The 22,222-nt window shown below is 32.2% G+C and overlaps 1 protein-coding gene across 2 annotated transcripts in view; it reads left to right on the top strand.

Annotated features, from left to right (window-relative positions):
* The window catches only part of GPHN (gephyrin), a 601,186-nt gene that overhangs the window by 361,007 nt on the left and 217,957 nt on the right, over nucleotides 1–22,222 (top strand). Inside the window, exons 9-10 of one of the 2 annotated variants that reach the window (XM_024747261.1) lie at nucleotides 1,684–1,818; nucleotides 17,604–17,660. In XM_024747261.1, coding sequence (XP_024603029.1) covers nucleotides 1,684–1,818; nucleotides 17,604–17,660 — 192 coding nt within the window. The remainder of the gene's footprint in view (nucleotides 1–1,683; nucleotides 1,819–17,603; nucleotides 17,661–22,222) is intronic. The other variant, XM_024747262.1, reaches the window with a different exon arrangement.

The following is a 22,222-nucleotide window of genomic DNA, read 5'->3' as shown; positions in this document are numbered from 1 at the left end:
TGATCAAACTAGCATACATATAAGTGTAGTATAAGTATGGGTAATTTCTGTGAAAGAGAGAAACGTGGTATTATGTGAAATATAATAGGGGCGTTTGACCTTTTTCTTTCCAATACATGGCCTTTTATATTAGACATAAGTGACAACATATAGCTCTTCTAAATTAGACTACTTACATTTCTTTAAAATATTTATTGCAATTCACTATTCAAATATACTAGCAAATGGAGCTATTTTTCTTAGAATTCCCATTGCTTTTCATCCTAGTTATGGGGTTATTGTTCATAAATCACATAAATTGTTAAGCCCTGAAATGGTGGAAGTACCTTTGGTATTGAGGATGTAGGTATGGAAACTAAATAAAAGAGCATTTATGAAAATAATATGTCGTTTGTGAGAAAGAGATGGTGTGTAAGATAGAGAGCACCTTTCTAGTCACAAAATCTAGCTGCTGTTTTCTTCTTTTCACATAGTAAGTAATATTTGTTGATTGAATGATAATTGCTTGAAAGTAGTCAAGTTCTCATTTTGAGATTAGAAGACCTACACTCACTAGTACTAGCCCAGAACATGAACTAAATTATGCATAGCCCCAAATTATAATAAATTTTATAATCAACATAAATATTAATATTTTTTTAATAATCCACATTATTTGTCCTTACATTTATATGTTTTTACAGTAGTAATATTCAGTTACATCAGTCTTTACCCTATTGATAGGTATAATATAATAACTAGCAATCGCCAACATTTCTTAAGTACTAACTACTTGTAAGTGTTATATAATTTATATACATTATCTTATTTAACCCTCAGCAATAATCTGGTGAGGTAAATGCTATCATTATCTACATTTTTTAGGTAAAGGAAATGGCAAATTAAAAAAGTATATCCATCAGTATCCCAGCAAAGTCACAGCATACTTAAATGGATAATTGAAAAGAGTTTAATAAAGGACTATGATATTTACAAAAGCTTGGGCAGATTTTAGGGAAAGCAACAAAACATGATGCAGCACCCTGGGACTAGTAATAGTGGGAATCATTAATACTCCTAGTCCTAATGGGGCAAGGGAGGGAGCTGCTATTGGAATCCAGAAAAGAGCCGAAGGCAAGGGTCATCTGATAGGGGCTGTGATCTTAGCCAACCTGCAGTGACCTGGTAGAGAAGGAGCCAGGGGAATAAATGTCAGACCTTACTCTCCTACAACTCTTCAGTTTCCTGACAGTGGCTCCTATTAGCTGAGCCCAGCTAGAAACCAGAGAGCACAAAATAGCTTATTGATTGTATCTGTACAGGTTAGCTTCAAGCAGAGAGAGTGAAGAAGGGTAGAGAATGAATCTGAAAGGGAAATGGAAAATATCTAGGAATTAAATAACTATTAAGTGGCAGAGCCAGTATATGAATGCCAAACACTTTACTTCTCACTACAATTCTGTACTGCCTCATAAAAAAAGCTTTGGTGAAATATTATTTGGCCAAGGAAAATATTTTAAATCTGAAGGTTTCTACCCTATCCCAAATTGTTGGATGCATTCATACGTAACAGTGAGTGAGACCAAATATCTGAGAGCTCAGCAGCAAAGAATGCCCCCCTCAAAAAATGTTTGATGTGGGTATTGATTTTACATGTTGTTGGTATTTTCAGCATATTAAACCATACTTGTTCCTCTTGTCCAGATTCCAGACTCCATCATTTCTCGTGGCGTTCAGGTGCTCCCACGAGACACAGCCTCCCTCAGCACTACTCCTTCAGAATCTCCTCGTGCTCAGGCTACATCTCGCCTATCTACAGCTTCCTGCCCAACACCAAAAGTAAGTACAGTTGCTTGGCACCTTACACCTGCTCTGCTATGTGAATCTGGGAAAACTAACCAACCAATATTTCCCTCCGCTTGTCAAGATTGGATTGCATGCAAGATAATATGATGAAAAATTAATGGACTATAACATAATTACCACCTAATGTTTCACAGATTGTCATATTAGGCCAACAATAGAGCAATAGAAATTTCATTCAAAATGCCTACCACCTCACAGCGATAGGTATTACTTTGTGTAGCTCCTGTTTCTTTGTTGTAGACTTATTACTTTTTAGCATACTTATTAGTATAGAAGTAAAGTTATTTATGCAGAGGATGAATGTGTTTCTGGCCAATAAACAGAAAGATTAACAAAATAAAATAATATCACCAAAGGGATTTTTTTTTAACTTGTCCAGGCAGGGGTAGCTCCCTGCTCTAGTATCATTCCAAATTTTTTCAAACATATTCAACTTGGAATGTTGCTGCCTAATATTTGGAAACAAATCTAAATTGATTAGAAAGAAAGTTTTAATGCCAACCTTTGGGGGAGGGAGGAAGTGTCTTAGTATTTATTTTTATAATTTTTCCCAAGTACTGAATCATGTAAGGGGGTGGGGGGAGGATTAGACATTTATTTGCTACCTGACATCTTCATGTATGTGAAAAATTGAGTAGCAAACCTAATTATGACTGTGATGCTTTTTCCTGGAATATCTCTTTCCTGGCAAAGTTAGTCATTTGTGCTTTCAAGTTTTCTATGGGATGGATCCACTATTGGCATCAAAAGCTTAACAGTAACATTCCTTCTTATTTAATAGGATATGATGTTAGATATCAGGCTATACAGTAAATTTATTTCAGGGCTCTCTAGGTAATTTTTCAAACTGTGGCTTTTTCACTGTCATCAGATTTAAGGACTTATATAGCTATCTTCCTCAATTCCAGCTTTTCTATGAGTTTTATGAATGTTATCATTGAATTTAACTAGAAGTAATCTCAAGCAATTCTTGATATGTGTAGTGCAGTTGTTTTTACATTCCATGGTACAACCTTTTCAGCAAAGTCTTCAGAGTGTTAACTGTTGTATATCGTTTTTAGACTTGTGTCAAAAATAGCTGATATTAATTTTATAGTTTAAAAAAATTGATGTCCTAAATCTTTAATAAAGAAAAACTATAAAAACATTCTAGATATAAAATGTATGTTATACATTTATACATGGGGTGCTAGTCAGCTACATCTTCAACTGAATGAAAACATGGAGTTCTCAAGACATAAATTGGATAGAAGAATCTCATCCATATCTTATAAATTTTTAAAACAAAATAATTTATTTGACTTCATTAAATTCCAACAGTATAAGTTGTACTCATTTATAAAGTCTGGGAATAATTAAAGCTAAATGTTAAGTCCAGTATAAAAGTTTACTCATTCACCAAATATTAAGACCTTAATGATGGGAATACAGAATTATCTAAGACACGGTATTTTTTTCGTAGTGATATACTGTGTACATAAATATTTTAAGCTAAGTTTAATTATACATAGTAGTTCTTGAGCCTTTTTAAAACTCTGCAATTACATCTTAATTGCAAAGAGAATATTAAATACAGTTTTAAAAATCACTCCAAATTTCTACATTAAGTTAATTTGCTTATTGCAGAATTTTAGGGGAGGAAGTGGCTTGTCTTGATATTTTTTCCATAGTTAACACTTAGCTGCTCACATTGACAGTAAATTCAAATAAAACAGAATACTTGAATATCTTTTTTTTCAGGAATTTTTTTCTGCATTTTTGTCTAGGAATAAGATTCTGTTTCTTTTAAATAATTTTTACCAGCACCAGAATGTAATCTCAAAGATAAAATTATTGCTTTGTTGTAATTTTAAAATTAAACTTTTACGGTTGAATCAGAATAGTAATATAATAGAAAAATTAGTTTGAATACTTATATTTTAAAAAGAAGTGAAGATAATCAAATTAATCCTCCTATTAAAAGTCTCAAATTATAAGACTGCTTAATTGAATGCAAACTAGATGCTTTTATATGTACTTTTATATCAGTGACAGATATAATCTCTGCCCTCATGGAGTTTACAGTTTAGTCAATGGTATATTGAAGTAAATAGGTATTTTTAAAATAAATTTATTTAAAATAACTTTAAATTATAATAAATATACTTTTACAGTAACTTAATAATGATACATTGAAATTCACACTAAGGAGAAGTAAAAAAGTGTAGTGATAGAAAATAAAAGGAGGGAAACCTCACTTAGATGAGATGATCAGAGAAGGCCGCTCTAAGGAGTAACATTTCACCAGGGACATGAAAGATGAATAAAACAAAACAAAAGGTTTTTTGCCAGGTGGAGGTTTTGAGAATTATATTCAGCAGAAATGACCACCTTACAGGTAGTATTCACCAATCAAGAACTCTCAGACTAAAACTTCATTAGTACATAAATAACCTAATTCAGTGACTTCAAAATCCAACTTCAAATATCAATTCTTTTTTATTTTAAATAATGACTTTTTTTTTTTTGCCTTTGCCTGCTGAGTCAAATTTCAAGGATGTAGGTTTTAGGACATTAATCTGTTCTAGATGAATTCTTTATTTTAATTTTATAGCATAAAAATTTAGGGCAGAGAAGAAATCAAAAAGAAAGTCAGGTTTCTAATTTGAGATATGGGTAAATGATGTTATTAACTATACTAAGGAATAAAAGAGAAAAAGCAAAGGAGAGTGGTTAATACATTTTGGTTTTGAATGTTTTCAATCTAATATATGTATAAGACATCCCAGGAATGATATCTAGCACAAGATTAGAACACAAGTTGAGTTTGACATTGTTATTGTTACTGCATCTTGGATGGGATATTTATAATTTAGTACATATTACTGTTAGCCAAACCCCATAGAAATCCCCCTTCCATGTTTCAGATTAGGCATGCAATCTGTCATGTGTAGAAATATATGTGCGAATATGTTTTCTTTACATCGGAAATACAATACAGTCTTAAAAGATGAGCACTAGAAAGATCACTTGACTTGATAATAGGCGACCTGGATTCAGATGCTGACTTCTCTACTTAATTACTACACTGCATTAAGCAACTTGCTCAACTTCTCTGAGCTTTTTGTCTATGATGAAGCTGGTAATCCTTGCCTCCCCAACAGGGTTATTAATCTATTAGATAAGTCTTTGCCTGGTTCTGGGAAAGCAGTGGTGAGCAAATAACATTGTTCTTGGCTTTACAAACAGATAAAACAGGCAACTATAAATTATAATAAAGTATAATAAGTGCTATGATTTATCAGCAGGAGTACAGAATACTCTGGGAATAACCATCAGAAACACTTACCCTAGTCTTTGTGAAAACACAGAAGGGTTAAATAACCAAATTATGATTAAAAACTAACAGTTCCAACCTTTCCCTCTGTAGCTTTTTATCATGGGGCAGCATTTAAGATGAAAACTTTCTGTCCATTTGTATGTATGCATCTATTCCTGTGAGGTCAACAATACAATATTAAACGTTATTTTGAATTCACGTTTTTTATGCTCACTGCAATATAATTGTGCTTTGATTGTGCTTTGATCCTTTAAGATTCTCCAGCTATAGTGAGAACACGATCTGTAAAACATACAAAGTTTGGATTTCCTTTTCAGTACACTCATCACAATCTAACAAGGACAACAAGGTGTTATCTTTTCTAAACAGTTCTTCATAGAATGACATTGTCTCCAGCAAAAATTTATTTGCTGAAATGACATATTTTTCTGTATATGGAGAAAGTCGTTTCTCTTTCATATCAGATATTTTCTTTTAATGAAATCTGACTGAAATGACAATTGATTTTCACTTCTCTTGCTTGAGAACACAGTGAAGTATATTTTAAAAACAAACTTGGGATTTTAGTCTTTCATTGCCCTAAGTAAATTAGTGCCTAAGCCAAAAAAGTCAAATAGTATGTAGATTCTATGAATGGGCAATATCTAGAGGACTCAAGTTCTAAAATGGTGATAGTCTCCCAAAAATGGTTTGCTAAAAGAATAATTCTGTAACAAACTGCGTTTTAAAGTGAGCATGATCCACAACTTAAATGAGTTCTGATTTTCAATTATGAAAGGCAGCAGCACCTCTGTTAGAATCAAGAGGCTTGTTGTAGAGAATAATGACCAGAACAAAAAAGAAAAAAAATTCCAAACTTCCAATCAATTCACCATTCCCTATAGATGTTATTAAAATAGAGAATTTTTTACAAAGACCAATTCAATTTTCCTTTTATTCCCTAAGCATCTGAAGTTTGACTAAAATAAGTAAATGAATAAATGTAATCTCTTGTCACATATTCCCTTGTACCTCAAAGGTTAGAATAGAATTTTGTGCCCAGACTAACCAGCAAGTTTTTTTTTCCTCTTAAGAAGAAAATATAAATTCTCCCTGTCTAATTAAAGTTTATAAAATAATTTAAATGTATATATTGAAATATCTTTAGGTAGTATGTGTTCATTTAATAATTAGTAATAATGTCTAATCTTATATTCAAACAAAATGCAGAATTATGACTTCTCTCTAGGCTTCTGTTATTGTCCTTTGAGCAAAAGAATTTATATTACTCTGGTTAAAGAATATTTTCTTAACTCAAAGTTTTTAATGTGTATGTCTGAAAGGCAGTGTGATTTCCTTTACATATAAAAATGGCATTATTTGATCCAGTAATATTTGATCCAGGGTAATATTTTCTCTGAGATTTTTTTCCTAGGATGTTAGCTTTTACAAACTATTCCATATTATCACCACTTTCCTTTGTGAACATCAGAGTGATTGTGTAATATGGCTAGTTCATTGGTTCCCAGGCCTCTGGAGAATGTCATGAAATTTCTAAAATTCTAGCCTAGATCAAGGCAATAACTGAGGACTGCAAATGATTTTCCACTATTTTTGAGAGCCTAAATAAAATCAGTAAGACTATACTAAACATCAGGTTTCTTTGCTTTTGTCTGAAGTCATGTCAACAATGGTATATCAACAACTGTTCAGCAGTTAATGACATTGTAGAAATGTATGGGTTCTACATGTGGAGTCAACAAACACCAAAAAGGTTGGGAAAAACTGAATTAATAACATTAATTAATTTAATAAAATACATCCTCTGGACATAAAAATATATTTTTTTTGTGTTCAAAGTTAACTGTCCCATGGGGGCATTGGTTATTGAGCAATAATATTCTCAACGTTATTGGTCAGATCCAGCAGTTCTCAAACTTAATGGTCTCAGGACCCCTTTACAAACTTAAAAATTATTAAGGACCTCAAATAGCTTGTTTATGTGAGTTATAGTTGGTGATATTTACTGCACTTAAAATTAAAACTTAGAAATTTTTTAAATGTTTATTTATTTGCTTCAAAATGAGAATAATAAGGCCTTTCTATGTTAATATAAATAATACTGCTATGGGAAAAATAATATTTTCCAAAATTTTTAAAATCTAAAAAGGATGGCACTGTTTTACTTTTTTTTCACATTCATTTTGATGTCTGGTTTAATGGAAGGCAGGTAGATTCTCACATCTGCTTCTGTACTCAATCTGTTGTGATATGTTATTTTGGTTGAAGTATATGAAGAAACAAATCCAACCTCACAGATCCGTAGTTAGAAAAGAAAGGACTATCTTAATAACATTTTCTTATAATTGTGGATATTCTTTGACACTACATCAAAATTTTTCAATTAGTAGTCTATTAAAAGTTAGTTGAAGCGTAGGGCTTCCCTGGTGGCACAGTGGTTGAGAGTCCACCTGCCGATGCAGGGGACACGGGTTCGTGCCCCGGTCCGGGAAGATCCCACATGCTGCGGAGCGGCTGGGCCCGTGAATCATGGCCGCTGAGCCTGTGCGTCCGGAGCCTGAGCTCCGCAATGGGAGAGGCCACAACAGTGAGAGGCCCGCGTACCGCAAAAAAAAAAAAAAAGTTAGTTGAAGCGTAGAATCTAAAACCCTGTCAAGGACAATTTCATACTCCTATGTATTAAAATCTGTCGGGCACACTACTGTATATAAAATAAACAAGGATGTACTCTATAGCACAGGGAACTGTTCAATATCTTATAATAATCTATAATGGAAAAGAATCTGAGAAAGAATATATATATATAAAACTGAATCACTTTGCTATGCACCTGAAACTAATACAACATTGTAAATCAACTATACTTCAATAAAAAGTTGTTTGTTCTGGGGAAAAAAAATCCATTGGTCTGTCCTGAACGTTTATTGGATCTTATATACAGGTATGATTTTGTAACATATTTTTTGATCACATGGAAAATATAAGTTCTTCCAAGTGTTGACTATATCCAAAATCATTTTAATTAATATAACCACCAAGCTCATTAAAAATGCCTTGAAAGCATTGGAAGCTCTCAAGCTCATGGTGATATACATTTTCCACAGTTCTAATTTTTGCTTAAAAAGTAGAGTTTCTTCTTTGGCAAAAAAAAAAAAGCCAACAAATCTTGTCTGTTTTCCATGAATTGACAGTTTCATTTCATTCATTTTCAAGAAAATGTCTACCAGACATCTAAGTCTGAATAGTCATAGTTTGTCAGACATTGTTTCAAGTAAAAATGTTGTTCTGTGCAAAACCTGGCTAGTTCAGCTTGCAACTCAAACTATTGCCTAAGTACTTTAACCTGAGACAACTGTCATTCTTTCTTATGCAGCAGAAGTATTTTATTTCATACTTTCCATTTTGTCACATTCAAGGGACAAGCTTTAATTAAATTGAGTTAGTATTTACTGTTTCATTGAGGAAAGTGTTAAACTGTTAGTACATAGTGGTGAATAATACAATAACTATTCACACTATTTGGATCCACTGCCTTAATTTCTTACTATAGTACCAACCCACCATTGCTTTTGTACTATCGGTGCAAATGTCAACATAGTGTAAGAGACAAATAATGTCTTAGTATTATTATTAAAATAATTTGCCCTTGTGGACCCCTGAAAGGATCTCAGGGACCCTCACAGGTCTGTGGACCACACTTAAAGAACTGTTAGTATAATCAAATGAGCAGAGTGGTTTATGTTTCTTGGAAACATCCTGGGTCAAAATTATGTGTGTACTCTTTTTCATTTAGACCATGTTACAGTGGTATTCTCATTCCAGAGATCTTATTCTTTAGGAAAATGACCACTGGTACCATGCTTAATATAAATGATTCACCCTAGATTCATTCTAGGACAGGGAACAGAGTTTCTCATCCCTGATTCAAAATAATAGAAGACTTCACAAAGTCTTTTGAAGATACAACCAGAAAATGTAATTCCCAGCTAACTTTACTCATTTCCAATGTGATACTACTTCTATATTTGTATAGTAACTGATGTTTCCCTAGGGTCTCCTTTCTAATTATAGGTGCACAGAGAGCCCTCTTTTAAGTCATAACCTAGTTGATGGAAGATAATTTTATTAGAGATATCTTTGGGGATGACTTCTTTTTTTATAACTAGTTTGGAACATTTAAAATTGGTGAGATTTTAAATAAAAATACAATTTTCAGCTAATCTAAAAAAATCAGATTGACAGGGCTTCCCTGGTGGCGCAGTGGTTGAGAGTCCTCCTGCCAATGCAGGGAACACGGGTTCGTACCCCGGTCCGGGAAGATCCCACATACCACGGAGTGGCTGGGCCCGTGAGCCATGGCCGCTGAGCCTGCGCTTCCGGAGCCTGTGCTCCGCAGCGGGAGAGGCCACAAAACTGAGAGGCCCATGTACCTCAAAAAAAAAAAAAAAATCAGATTGACATTACTGGGCCAGCACGACATATATCAGTACTCAGCTGGCATTCTTTATACCCTCCAGCCGACTTTACTTATTTGCATTAAATGCCTGGCTCCTATAGACTTTTGAGTAACTGATTTCCACTCTCATTCATTATTGTCTAGTTTCTCCTCATTTATAACAGCATATTTATTTTGCTATTTATTCTAGTTTGATAGCAAACAGATTTTTGAGACTTCAAAAAAAGGATTGTTTTCATATCATTTCTAACAGGAGAGACACTATCCAGTATGGTAAATTAGTTGTTGACACTTTGAAGAAAACTAAAACCAAATAGTAATAATATATTTTAGCTATGAATTTTGAGTTTACAAATTATTTTAAATGGTTGTTCTTTGACATTCTGCTAAATATACAGGATTTTACATTGATTTCTGTTTTTCATTCATCTGATTAAGTGTCCCCTCTACCTTTATGTACAATGAAAATTGAAAATGGAATTCGCCCCATCTTTTTCTTATTATTTAATGCTCACAGAATTAAATTTATCATTGAAACTAAGAATAACTTAACTGTGAAGTGTACAGTCGCCACTTTGGAATCTGAGTTACAAATGAAATTTGATTAGCTAGCCTGAGAAGATATAGCTAACCAGAAATTATTAGCTATAGAGTTATCAGTTTTATAGTTTAGACAGTCTATAAGTGGCATGGTCTTTTATTTTTTAATTTAAAAAAAGTAATATACATGCTCATTTTAGAAAATTAATATAAGCAAAAAAAAAAAAAAAAGAGTTCCTGTAAGACTGCCTTTAATAAATAACAACTGTTAAAACTTTGCTTATGTCATTCTGGGTTTTTTTCCTATGCATTCAAATATTTTATATAAATGAATCATGATAGCAAGGCAGTGATTAAGAGCTCTGGTTCCAGAGTCTCCAGGCTTGGCAATGAATCTCAGCTTTATCACTTACTAAATGTGTGGCTTTCAGAACGTTACTTCACTTCTATAACCTTAATCATCTGTAAAATGAAAAATAATAATACTATTTGCCTCATAGGGTTGTTGTAAAGTTTAAATTTTAAAATGCATATACATCACTTACCACAGTGTTTGAAATATAAGAAACGATCAGTAAATGTTAGCTATTGTTATGAAACTATATTTTAACCTGTCTCATTCATTTAGTAACATTCTTTCTATGTCATGTACATCTTTACATGTTTTTAAATTATCTTCTTCAACATTAATATCAATTATTGTTCAGTATTCAAATTTGTGGGTATAGCATAGTTTTTTTCACCAGTCCCTATTTTGCATATTTTAGTTGTTACCTATTTCCTAGTTTTAAATATATGCTGTGATAGTCTTCTGGAAGTGAAGTGTTTTAGAATCTTCTCTTAATTAAACTTAGCAACTTGTATTAATTCTACCTTTGTTGAAAGTATATGCCAAACTTTTAGGCCCATGGTTCCCATAATTCATATGGATATCAGGAAAAGATCATGTTTGCATCTTCATGAATTCAATTTAATGATATTCTGGAAGGAGCAGTCTTTAGCATTTGCCTTTGACAGATTTACTGACAGATATTTTAAAAATTATGGATCCAAAGTTGTTTGAAAAGTCAACAGTATTGAGTATATAAAAGTATTGCACTATCAGGCACCAAATATTGAGTATCAGCCCTAGTCTGCCACTTTATACCTTTGTTAGAACTAGTAAACCTCAGTTTCTATATCTGTAACATCATGATACTAAATTAAGTAGCCTCTAAAGTCCCTTCTAGACCTATAATTCTGTTCCTTTGCAATAAGTTTCTACACTGACTGAATAAATATTATCATTCTCTTTAGCCCTTCTGTCTGATATTATGTTAATATCCAATTAATGTAAAATAATTTACATTTATTTCAGCTTTTGCATTTCATGCTACTACATAAAGTTAAAGATTATGAAGTGAAAACGTTCTAACTTCGTTTAAGATCTTTCTCATTTAGGTCAAGCTTTGTCTTTGTTAAGTGGAATATTGATTTCTCTTGGTATTCACTAGCATTCTGTTTAAGTTATAGGATTTGTGTAAAAGCAGCTCAACAAAAGTAATCTGTGCCATCATTATTTCACCAGCAGAATTGATTAGATATAGCCATTATTCAAATCTATATAGTTAACGGCCCATGTCTCATTCATGACTTTAATAGACAACATATACCAAACTAAATTATTTTCTAGATCTTTATATTTTTAAATGATACATATTCTAAAATTGGCCATGTATTTTCTTGCCCAAAACTTCAGGATTATCTGCTCTCCCTTTTCATCCTACTTTCATTAAAGACAAAACACACATTAATTCAGAAATTCATTCAATGAATATTTTTAGTGCATATTATGTCAAGTACTGTGCTAGGTTTTGGGAATATAGCAATGCAAAGACTTACTAACCATGACCTCAAGGATCTTATAGTGGAGCAGATGTGAAAAAGAAAAAAAAAAATTACAACAAATCTATCAAAGCTTTGATAGCCTAAAAAAGCTCTTCTAATCTTATAGGGGAAAAAAAAAGAAATAAAGTGAGTAAAGGGCAGGAATAGCCATTTCATAAAAAGAATTAAATTCAGCAAATAATTATGTGGGAAAAAAATGTACCCTCACAGAAATCTGTTAAAAATTTTGTAGTCAAATTGGTAACTATTTTTAAATTATAATCATCCATGCTATAATGAGCAGTGACATGAATATTCCTAGTCACACTAGTAGGAATATAAATTTGTATAACCTTGCAAGCAAACTATATATATAAAAAATTTTGTGTTTTAACCAATCATATTATTTGCAGAAAATTTTCAATGGAAGTTATGAAAGAGGACATGAAAGACTTATGTACAAGATTATTTTTATCACAGCATTATTCATATTCATGAAAAATTAGAACCAACCTTAATGTCTATGGTTAAATGACTTGTATAATAATATGTATATATATGAGTTATTTATATAACCTAAAAAATCATATCTTTAAGAATATTTAATGACAAAGGAAAATGCTCAAAATAAAATATGTAGTTTAAAAAAGTAGTAAACAAAATTGCATAGGGATTAAATTACAGGTTATTTTATAATCTATATTATTTTTTAAACCAGAAAAGTGTAAGTTTTTGTTGGTTTGTTTTGTTATGTAGACAGGTTCTGGCAATGATGAGGATGGATGTCTTTTGCCTGCTTTTCAGATTTAAGGCAAATCTTCATAAAGCCAACTATTTGTGTTTGTAAGTCTGTTTATACCAGAGCATTTTTATATGCAGGCTAAGCCATTCTAAATCTTGCTGGATAGAAAATTATATTTCAATGGAAGTTTGAAAATAAACTTTTTTCTCTCTCCTACACAAATAATAAATAATTCTTAAAAACATACTATTTAAAACTTATCTATTTCAAAATGCCTAATAAATTCTTTATACCATACCTGTGATGGGCTTCATTATTTCTTTTTAGACAGATACGAAACTTGGGGAAAAAGAGCATGGATTGAATTATTCTCTGGCTAGTGGGCAGGAAATAACTTGCTTAAAAGTCTAATTTTGTATAGATTGTATTATTTTGGAATCAAAGCTATTATAGAAACTTAGGGATCAAAATTATAAATGTACAGTAAAATGTAAATAAATATTTGAAATGTTAATAAACCATTAGAAATCGGAGCCTTTAAAATAAAGGATCTCCTAAGTATAAAAATTTTTCATAAGTGGGTGGGGCAGTTGGTAGAGCTGTGACTTGCTACCAAGATTCTAATTTTTGACTTAATTCTTCATTATTCTTTGCAATATTTCCTTGAACTTCTCTATTCTTTTATTGGTTTGCCTTTCTCCAGAAATGCATTAGAGTGTTTATTTTTTCCCGACACACTTATAGAATTATTGCTTCTCTTACTTTCATTTCTTTCTTTCCTCTTTTTTACTTTGCCTTAATAAATCACAAATGAAACAGAATTGTTTTACAATGAAGCACCAGTTTTACTGAAAGGGCTGAAATATAGTGAATTGAAATATTAACCAGATCCCCACAAGAATTTCTTTATTTACAAGAGTTTGTTTAAATTTTGAGTTCTCAAGTAAAACTTTTTTAAAAACCTCCTTCTCCAGTCACAACTACCAGAAGCAATCTATAGCTGTACCAATATGTACTGAGTGATATTGGTTGGAAGAGAAACAATTTCTAAAAAAAAAAGTTTTCTTTCCTGTCACTGATACCCATACTTTAAAAAAGAAACTGGCATAATAAAATAGGATTAAAAATGTCTGTCTCTCAAGGTAGTTCTGAATGTTTTAAGTTAGATAATTCTAAAAATAAAACAATTCAATCCCTAGGACAAACAAACAGAATTTTTTTTAATCTGTACAATCTTAATCTAAATCAATACAAAATATATCAGGGGAGAAAAGGGGGAAATCTACATTAGTCATTCAATAATGAGAGCCCAAATTTAATGAAGAGACCTGAGAGCCAGAGAATCTAATATAAGCTATGCTTTTTTTATTGATATGTCTCCAAAAAGCTAATGGACCTCTCTAAGACCTGCGTTCTCTCATCAATAAAACAAACACACAAAATATATAAACTTTTCTCACAGTTCTTCACCAAACATCTTGCAGCTAAAGAGATGTGTTAATGCATACATCCAGCGATATGGGTGCCTACCTTAAGTGGCTTCTACAACCCCAAAATTCCTTAAAGTTTCATATTTTATTTCAAAAATCAATACAAAGTTGGATTTCTACTCCAAAATCTTGTTTTTGCCTTTAAAAAATATTACACTTACAACTACTTATTATTGGCAAGAGAGATGAGGGTGAGATGGGGTAATTTTCTACTTTGTTAATAATGGAAATAATTTTACAGTGAGCTCAGTTTTGGAGAACTGAGCTAAATCAAAGGGAATCAACAGTCCGTATTGTGTTAGCACCCAGGCCATTTCTTTTGTTGCATGATATATCTAAAATTCAAGCTCTTATTTAAAAAAGTGAATACAAATAACAGTCATTTCACTACTTTAGTAACCACATCCTGGTAATTAATTCCTGAGGATAGATTACCCAGTAATTAATTCCTGAAGAAATATTCCCAGAATGTTGCAAAACAGGTGATATAGTGCAATCTTTTCAGACAATTTTTAATGGATATCTTGTTAAATATATTTAGGCTGAGAGGCTGAATAGAAGATTGAAATGATTTTGATCCTCCGATTTATGTCTTAACAATCTCAGTAAAAATATTTTTAAAAGGATTTCTTCAGGGTACAAAAATCATTAGTGATAATATTTTTTGTTTTGCAGGTAACATTTTAGTTTTCATATATCATTATTATAAACTAATAATCTCAACCAACCTGTAATCCCTACAGTTCTTTACATCCAATTCTCAAACTTCATTTATATTGCAGTGATCTTGTATGTAGTATAAACATTGCAGTTTAGCCTCTCTTAGTTATTGATACAGAATGTTTATAGCCTCATAGAAAAATATGTATAAAATTAGCTAACAATGTGAGGCTTTTATAATTATCATGAAGAGTAAAGTTCATTTTATTCAAATGCTAATCTTTTGTGATTTCTTTTAAATTCTAATCAAAGAAAAATAGTAATCAGGTATCTGGATTAGCTGTGAATTTCTTTTATTTATACTACTCCATAATTGATGATTAAGGGTTGACTAGCATAAATGAGAGCATTATGTCTTAAAATCTATCGATTTGACTTTTCTCTACAACTCAAATTTTAGTATATGTGACAAATCTTTTTCGTATTCTTTCTGAAGTTTTTCAATATTAGGGATAATTTCTCATTAATTAGGGATAACAATCTTCCTGTTATGATAATTTCTCATTAATTAGGGATAACAGTCTTCCTGTTACGATAGTTAAGGATTCACAAAATCAGATTTAAATACAGAAAATTGGTGTCAAGCATTGACAGATGAGCTGTCTGCTCCTAAAAGTCTTTGTGTAAATTGGTATATAGTCTGTTTTTCATGTTCAGAGTTCAATGGTGATTGTCTTTTCTCTTCTTATATTTCATTCTTTAAGCTTCTGTACTTGCACTTGCATTTGGAATTGAAATGATTTAGGAAAACTTTCATTCATACATTAATGTGGTAACATAAAATTTCTTCCATAAATGAGATAGATAGACAAACAGATACACAGGGACATGTATACATATACATCCTATTATAAGCATCAGGTTTTTTCCAACCCATTTATTTCCAGGCCTATTAAGGGAATACAGCTTTAAAGTAGAAACCAGGAATGGTGGTGGTCTTAGATTTGTCATTAACGTCCTGTGTAACCTTGAAGAAACTACCTCATGTTGCTGGACTTGATGTAATTTTAAGCTTTCCAGAAATAAAAGATAATGTAGAAAATGGTGTTCACTTGTTACTATATAACAATGCAGTTTCTAAAAGTTTTCAGAAAGCAGCATGAAACATTAGACTTTATATTTTTTTATAGAAAACTACGTTGTTTATAATCAAGATATTGTGTCAATTTAAAATGGAAAATAGCTTTTGATATAAAGATGTTCTCTGAAATCAAAGAAAATAGCATAAGAAAATGACTAAATAATATGAACTCACTGTCCATCCAGAGGCCCTTTCTTATAGACTGTTTCCATTCTAATTAGTATCCACTGTTTCTAAATTTAAGAACTCTGTTCAACCAAGAAGGGTAAGAATCAGTGATTATCTTTAGGGTACGAAATTTAATTAATGTTGAAGGATTAGTAAAAACTATTTATATCAAATAAAACCAAAAGTTGACAGAATTCTTATGGATCAAGATGCTTTTTTTCAAAGTGAAAATCCAATTTTCTCAGTATTATTCCTAAGCAATCTACTTATGCTATCAGAGATGTCCTAAAAGGGATAAGACAATCTATAGCCTGTCTCCAGAAACTATAATTTTGTAGCACGGTCAGATTTCTTATTTTTCCTGAGGACTTTAACACTGGGAATTTGGCATCACAATGATACTTCATCAGTTGTCTCCTAATACAAGCAAGAGAATCACAACTAACTTGAGCTATGCTGCTCTGAATGGAGACCGTTATTCTGCACATGTAGGAATCCACTAATGTAAAAGCACTTGGTCTGAAGCTTCCCTTCCAATCTCCCCCCTACTCTTTTTTAGTTTGACTTCCTCTTTAACCAAAATATTATTGTTACAGCTCTATTAAAAAGCAAAGGGATTTCTAATTTATACCTAATCTAATAAGTATATTAGATTGGGTTTAGAATCTTCCTTTTCTCATTTACACAGTGAGGTGAAACAAATTTTTAAAATAGCAGCTTTACTTTTCTTTTTTTCCTATCTTACCCAAAAGGAAAAAATAACTGAAAACTTTGAGGGAGTAAATGTATCTAACTTTGGTCTGGCATTAAAATTTTCTGGTTGGGCAGCACAATTGGTTAATTGGAATCTCAGTGACAGCTGAACAACCTCAATGCTTGGGTTAACAAGCAGAGGAGCTTCATTCTGTCACCTGTCAAGAATGATGCTTGTCAGGACTGATCTTTCCACTTAAGGAACACTCGTGTTTCTAGTCATAGCACTGATGTTTTCTGATATTACAATGGAATAGACACTAAAGGAGACTAAGTTTTCTGCATAGGTATATTTGTAATTCTTTGTTTTTCATAAGCCAAATGCAAATGTAACACTACTCCAGATACTGCTTCATAAGAAGTCCCCAAGATAACCAAAAGTAAGTGCCCATTTCCTTATCTTAGGAATAGTGTCATAACAAAGACTGAATTCTAGTGACCAACCTATCTGCAGAGCATGTCATATAGCCTCTGGGTTAGTTAACTCCTTGGCTTGGCCTCCTAAGATGTATCTCAAAGAGTCAATTGATGTTTTTGCATGTATTATTTAGTAATGTTTAGAAAAATTTTTAAGTTCACTTTTTCTTTATTCTGTCTTTTTTACCCATCTTCCCTCATTGTAGCAAATTAGACGGCCGGATGAAAGCAAAGGAGTTGCTAGTAGAGTTGGATCCCTCAAAGTAAATATGTTTCTAACATTTTTTGGCAAGATTTCGTCTATAGCCTACACTTCTTCCTTTTTGGAGGGTGGTGGGAGGAAGGGGGCTTTTTCCATTTTTCACCATCCCATTTTGTTTTATTTTAATATTTTTATTGGCTGTTGGATCATATTTTTTTTTGTTTGTTTCAGCTACACATAGAGCAACCAGCTGAAGGCAAGCTGCCAAATAACTAGCTTTGAGTGGCACCACAAACAATAAAAAGGGCACTGCCTCATTACGGGTGCCTGTAATTTGGGGTTCTAGAGTAAACCGTTCCTCTGATTGATGTCACTGACTATGTGTTAAGTTCCTGTTACACAGAGAACTAATATTTTCAGAATGTTATATGCCCTTTTTACTTTTTTTTGTTAAATGTTATTTTAGTGTCATTACCATTTGTAGTTCATTCCAGAAAATAATTATTATAAGTTAATAGCATGTATATTTTATATATATATATGTATATATATATATAATCTTAAGAATTAGAAAAGGAATTTCATATGATGCTAGCTAGTATAGGGGCTCACATATAGCTAATAGTATATATATATATATATATATAAATGTTTGCACATTTGTGTATGTGACCTACAAATACACCACCTAAAGATTTCTGATCTAATGGTCCCATTTGGTAGTCGTTAAATATCCATTTGGTCAATTTATCTTGGGCATTCGATACTCTAACATTTAATCACAATGAAAGGTAAATAAATTATCACCCTTAAGAGATATAGACATAGCCAATTAATCACTTTTAATGCTGCCACTATAAATGCAAGTTAGAAAATTTGCTGAATTTTAAAAATATGCAGAGAAATCTCCCTCAATATTAACCACTTCTTCTATCTCAGTCCCACTTGTCCTTACAGCAATAGTAACTGCTAAATTAATCAAAATGACATAATTCACTGTACTGGGATGTCCCAAAATTCAATAACTACTTTGAGGCTAATATTAAGTCATTTTAAAATTTTACACACCTCCAATTTATTTCCATTTAACAATTTATGAAGCACTGATTTCTGCACTCTTTTCTCTCCTTGCCTCTTCTGCCTTCTTAATTTTACTTTTTTGTTGTTGTTTATTTATGTGTGTGCACACACATGAGTGCACATGGATGAGGGTGTGTCTGTATGTTTGTGTCCTTTATTCCAAACAAGCCATCTTCTCTGTTCTCTAACACTGCTATATACTGGGTAGCATTTTTGTAGTTGTTGTTACTTCACTAAGAATAATCAGAGGGGATGGGAAGTGTCTATTATATACCTATTTCAGAAGCGAGGCAAGCTAAAATTATTTAGTCAGAAAAATATGACTTTATGTATCTTGATGATATATCAGTAGCATTCCTCACTGTCTACCTGTGAGGTATCATATTTTAATTTTTTAAGGGAAGATAAATCCATTATTGTTGAGACTATTAATTATGACTCAGATTCAAGTGAAAAGGTGCAGATGGACATAACTTTTTGGAAATGACTGATAGTGAAATAGAGATAAAATGGCATCCATACTGTAGCACCATCTGTTATAAACTGGATTGTGTGTGCGAGTACACGTGTGTTTATCTCGAAGTTCAGCTTTTGGATGTGTAGAACTTCAAGTTGTGATTGTATGTTTATTGTTTTTAAGTGTATATACAATATGATTATGTGTATACACATAAATATGTATAAGAACAAAATATACATTTTAGGGTTCAATCAGTTTATTTGAATATGGATGCAGACTTAAATCAAAAAGTGTGTTGGGAAAGGCAAATTTCATAATTTTTAAATGTCTTTATTCCATATTTCTACAAAATAGAAAATTGTAAAGTGAATCTCTAGGGGTTTATAAGGATAGTTAAGGTATTTATTTTCTCTAACACTTTGGGGAGAAAAGAGGCTTTAATTAAAATAAAATATTCTCTTCCTAGTCACGGTTTATTGAGCATGTATTCTTGCGCTATACAAAGATCTTTGATGTTTTGAAATGTTTGCCAAAGGCAGTGAGAAATGTATAATGCTATGATCTTATTTTTAAAAGGAAAAAGGAAAACTGAAAAGAGACCAAGTTGCTTTTTCAATTCATTTTCTGATGTTTACATGTAGCTCCATCGAAAGCTGGAGGAGCTCAGAGATCACCTAGAAGGCAATGTGAAAGGATACTCTCTCAGAGTAAATGTACGATTTCACCCGGTGATTTTTTTTTTTTTTTTTACCTAAACTTCTGCTGACTGGTAATTCCAAATCTGATTGGTTTGTCCTCTCATCTCCATCTTTTTTACTTTCTGTCTCTTTTCTCCCTATCTCTTTCTTTCTTTTCTAACTGCAGCTTCATGCTCACATTTATGAAAGAAAGATTAAATCGGCATAGAAGACCTTTAAGCCACACTAACATTGCATTTGATTTAATAGCATTCTGGCTCCAGTGCAAATTAAAACCTTTTTTTTTTCAAAATCTGTGTTTCTTATACAATTGTATAATTTTCTGACGATCGTTTTATGAGACTTCATTTGGAGCTTTTCCATTTACTGTGTCTTCTGTCCCTTGTTGGATGTGTCAGCAGGATTATAAATTATGGGCTGGATCCAAGTGATAGAGCCTTGATGTTTCAGTTTCAGTTGTCAAGGAAGGTATTCAGTGTTAGAGTCTCAGTATAGGTAATCTGGCAAGTAGATACATCTATTCTGAGTTAATAGACGTCTCTTAACTCAGACTCCTTGGGAATAACTATAAGATATCATTTTTTGTCTAAAAATAAGAAAATTAGGTAGTAAGAATCTTCACTATGAACACTATTATGTAACATCTTACAAATACTTGAGATAATGGCTAATATACCCAGGACAACACTGAAGGAGAACAATACCTTATAGCCACTCAATACTGTACATACGTCATATAGGCATACTAACAATAGTATTTTTTGTGACTGATAGTTCAGACTCAGAATGCTTGGTCCTTCTCCTGAATATATCTTTTCAAGATAAAGGAATTAAAATCTCTAAAATGGTACATGGTATAAATATGGTAGAAGAAAAGCTAAAATATTACAGTAAATAATTGCTGGCTCTATTTAACCTTGATCCCTATTTCTGAGGCTTTAAAAAGAAGTTCCTATGAAACCTAGCCCTGGTTTACTTCTCCCGAGATTATTGTCATACATTTAATTCATATTGCTATAATAATTTTGTTATGAAGGATAGAATAAAAAATAATAGTGTTATGAAAATTCTCTGGTTTCTTAGCTTTGTTTTTAATTATATACTATGTGTATTTTGTATATCTCGTCATTAAATTTCTGTTGACTAAAGTTCAAAGTTTTTTAATAATATCAGTCTTTAAATTTTGATAGCTAAACAGAAAAGGAAATTAATACACGTCTCATTTTTCTACTTCTTTCTTTTGAGCCAGTCCTTCTTTTCAGTCATATTCTTAGAGAATTTGAAAAATTACCCACAATCATTCCCAGAATCTATCCCACTGTTTTAAAAAAAATAAAAAAGATTAGTATGAATTTTATGATTAAATCAGTCTAGATATATCTGGATATCATTCTAGAAACTCCTAAAAAGATTCTGATAATGTGTGTTTTAGTGCCACACTCTTCCCTAACCAGTCATAAAAAATGATATTATTTTTCTTTCAGTGAAACCAAGACCAGAAAGTTGAAACTTGCTAAGATCTATATGATAGGGAGTTTGTGTTAGATTAGGGTTAAATTGAAATCTCTGTGCTTTGGAAATTGGTTTTCTCATGCCACTCTTCAATTTCTTTTTTTCAATACCTGTACTGCGTGGTGGAGTACATAATAACTAGTCTCAGTGTCTTCATCTTTTGTTTCATTTCACTGGGTCACACTTTGTTCTGATTACCTTTCTCTAAAAAGATTGAATATAAGGTGTATCCTTCTAAGATTCCTGTTAACTAGAAAAGTACAGAAGAACAAAAAATATATTGTCAAAAGGCAAATAATAGTATTTTCTCTACAGAGTTCAGCTAGGAAAAGACACAAATCAAAATCTTAGCCGAGGGCTTCCCTGGTGGCGCAGTGGTTGAGAGTCCGCCTGCCGATGCAGGGGACACGGGTTCGTGCCCTGGTCCGGGAAGATCCCACATGCCGCGGAGCGGCTGGGCCCGTGAGCCATGGCCGCTGGGCCTGCGCGTCCGGAGCCTGTGCTCTGCAACGGGAGAGGCCACAGCAGTGAGAGGCCTGCGTACCGCAAAAAAAAAAAAAAAAAAAAAAAAAAATCTTAACTGAATGTTCAGTGTCTCTCCTTCCCTTTAATTCTTATTGCCCCAGAATGCCTTAAAATATGCCTTGTATATTAAAAATTGTTGCTTAGAAGCAGAATAAAGTTATTCTAAGTACCCCACACGCTATATAAATAAATTTCGTTTCTAAAATGAGATAAATTGGCATATAGTGACCATTCCATTTTGTGAAAATTTATTGTAGGTGTCCACACAGAAGAGCAAGTATATGAATGCCTTTTAATTCATTGAACATCGCTAAATATTTCAGTAAGATGACAGGTTCAGAACCATGT

The sequence above is a fragment of the Neophocaena asiaeorientalis genome, unplaced genomic scaffold (genome assembly GCF_003031525.2).
Source record: "Neophocaena asiaeorientalis asiaeorientalis breed wild unplaced genomic scaffold, Neophocaena_asiaeorientalis_V1.1 scaffold398, whole genome shotgun sequence".
In the NCBI taxonomy this organism is placed as follows: Eukaryota; Metazoa; Chordata; class Mammalia; order Artiodactyla; family Phocoenidae; genus Neophocaena; species Neophocaena asiaeorientalis.
This window is presented reverse-complemented; position numbering and strand designations above follow the sequence as displayed.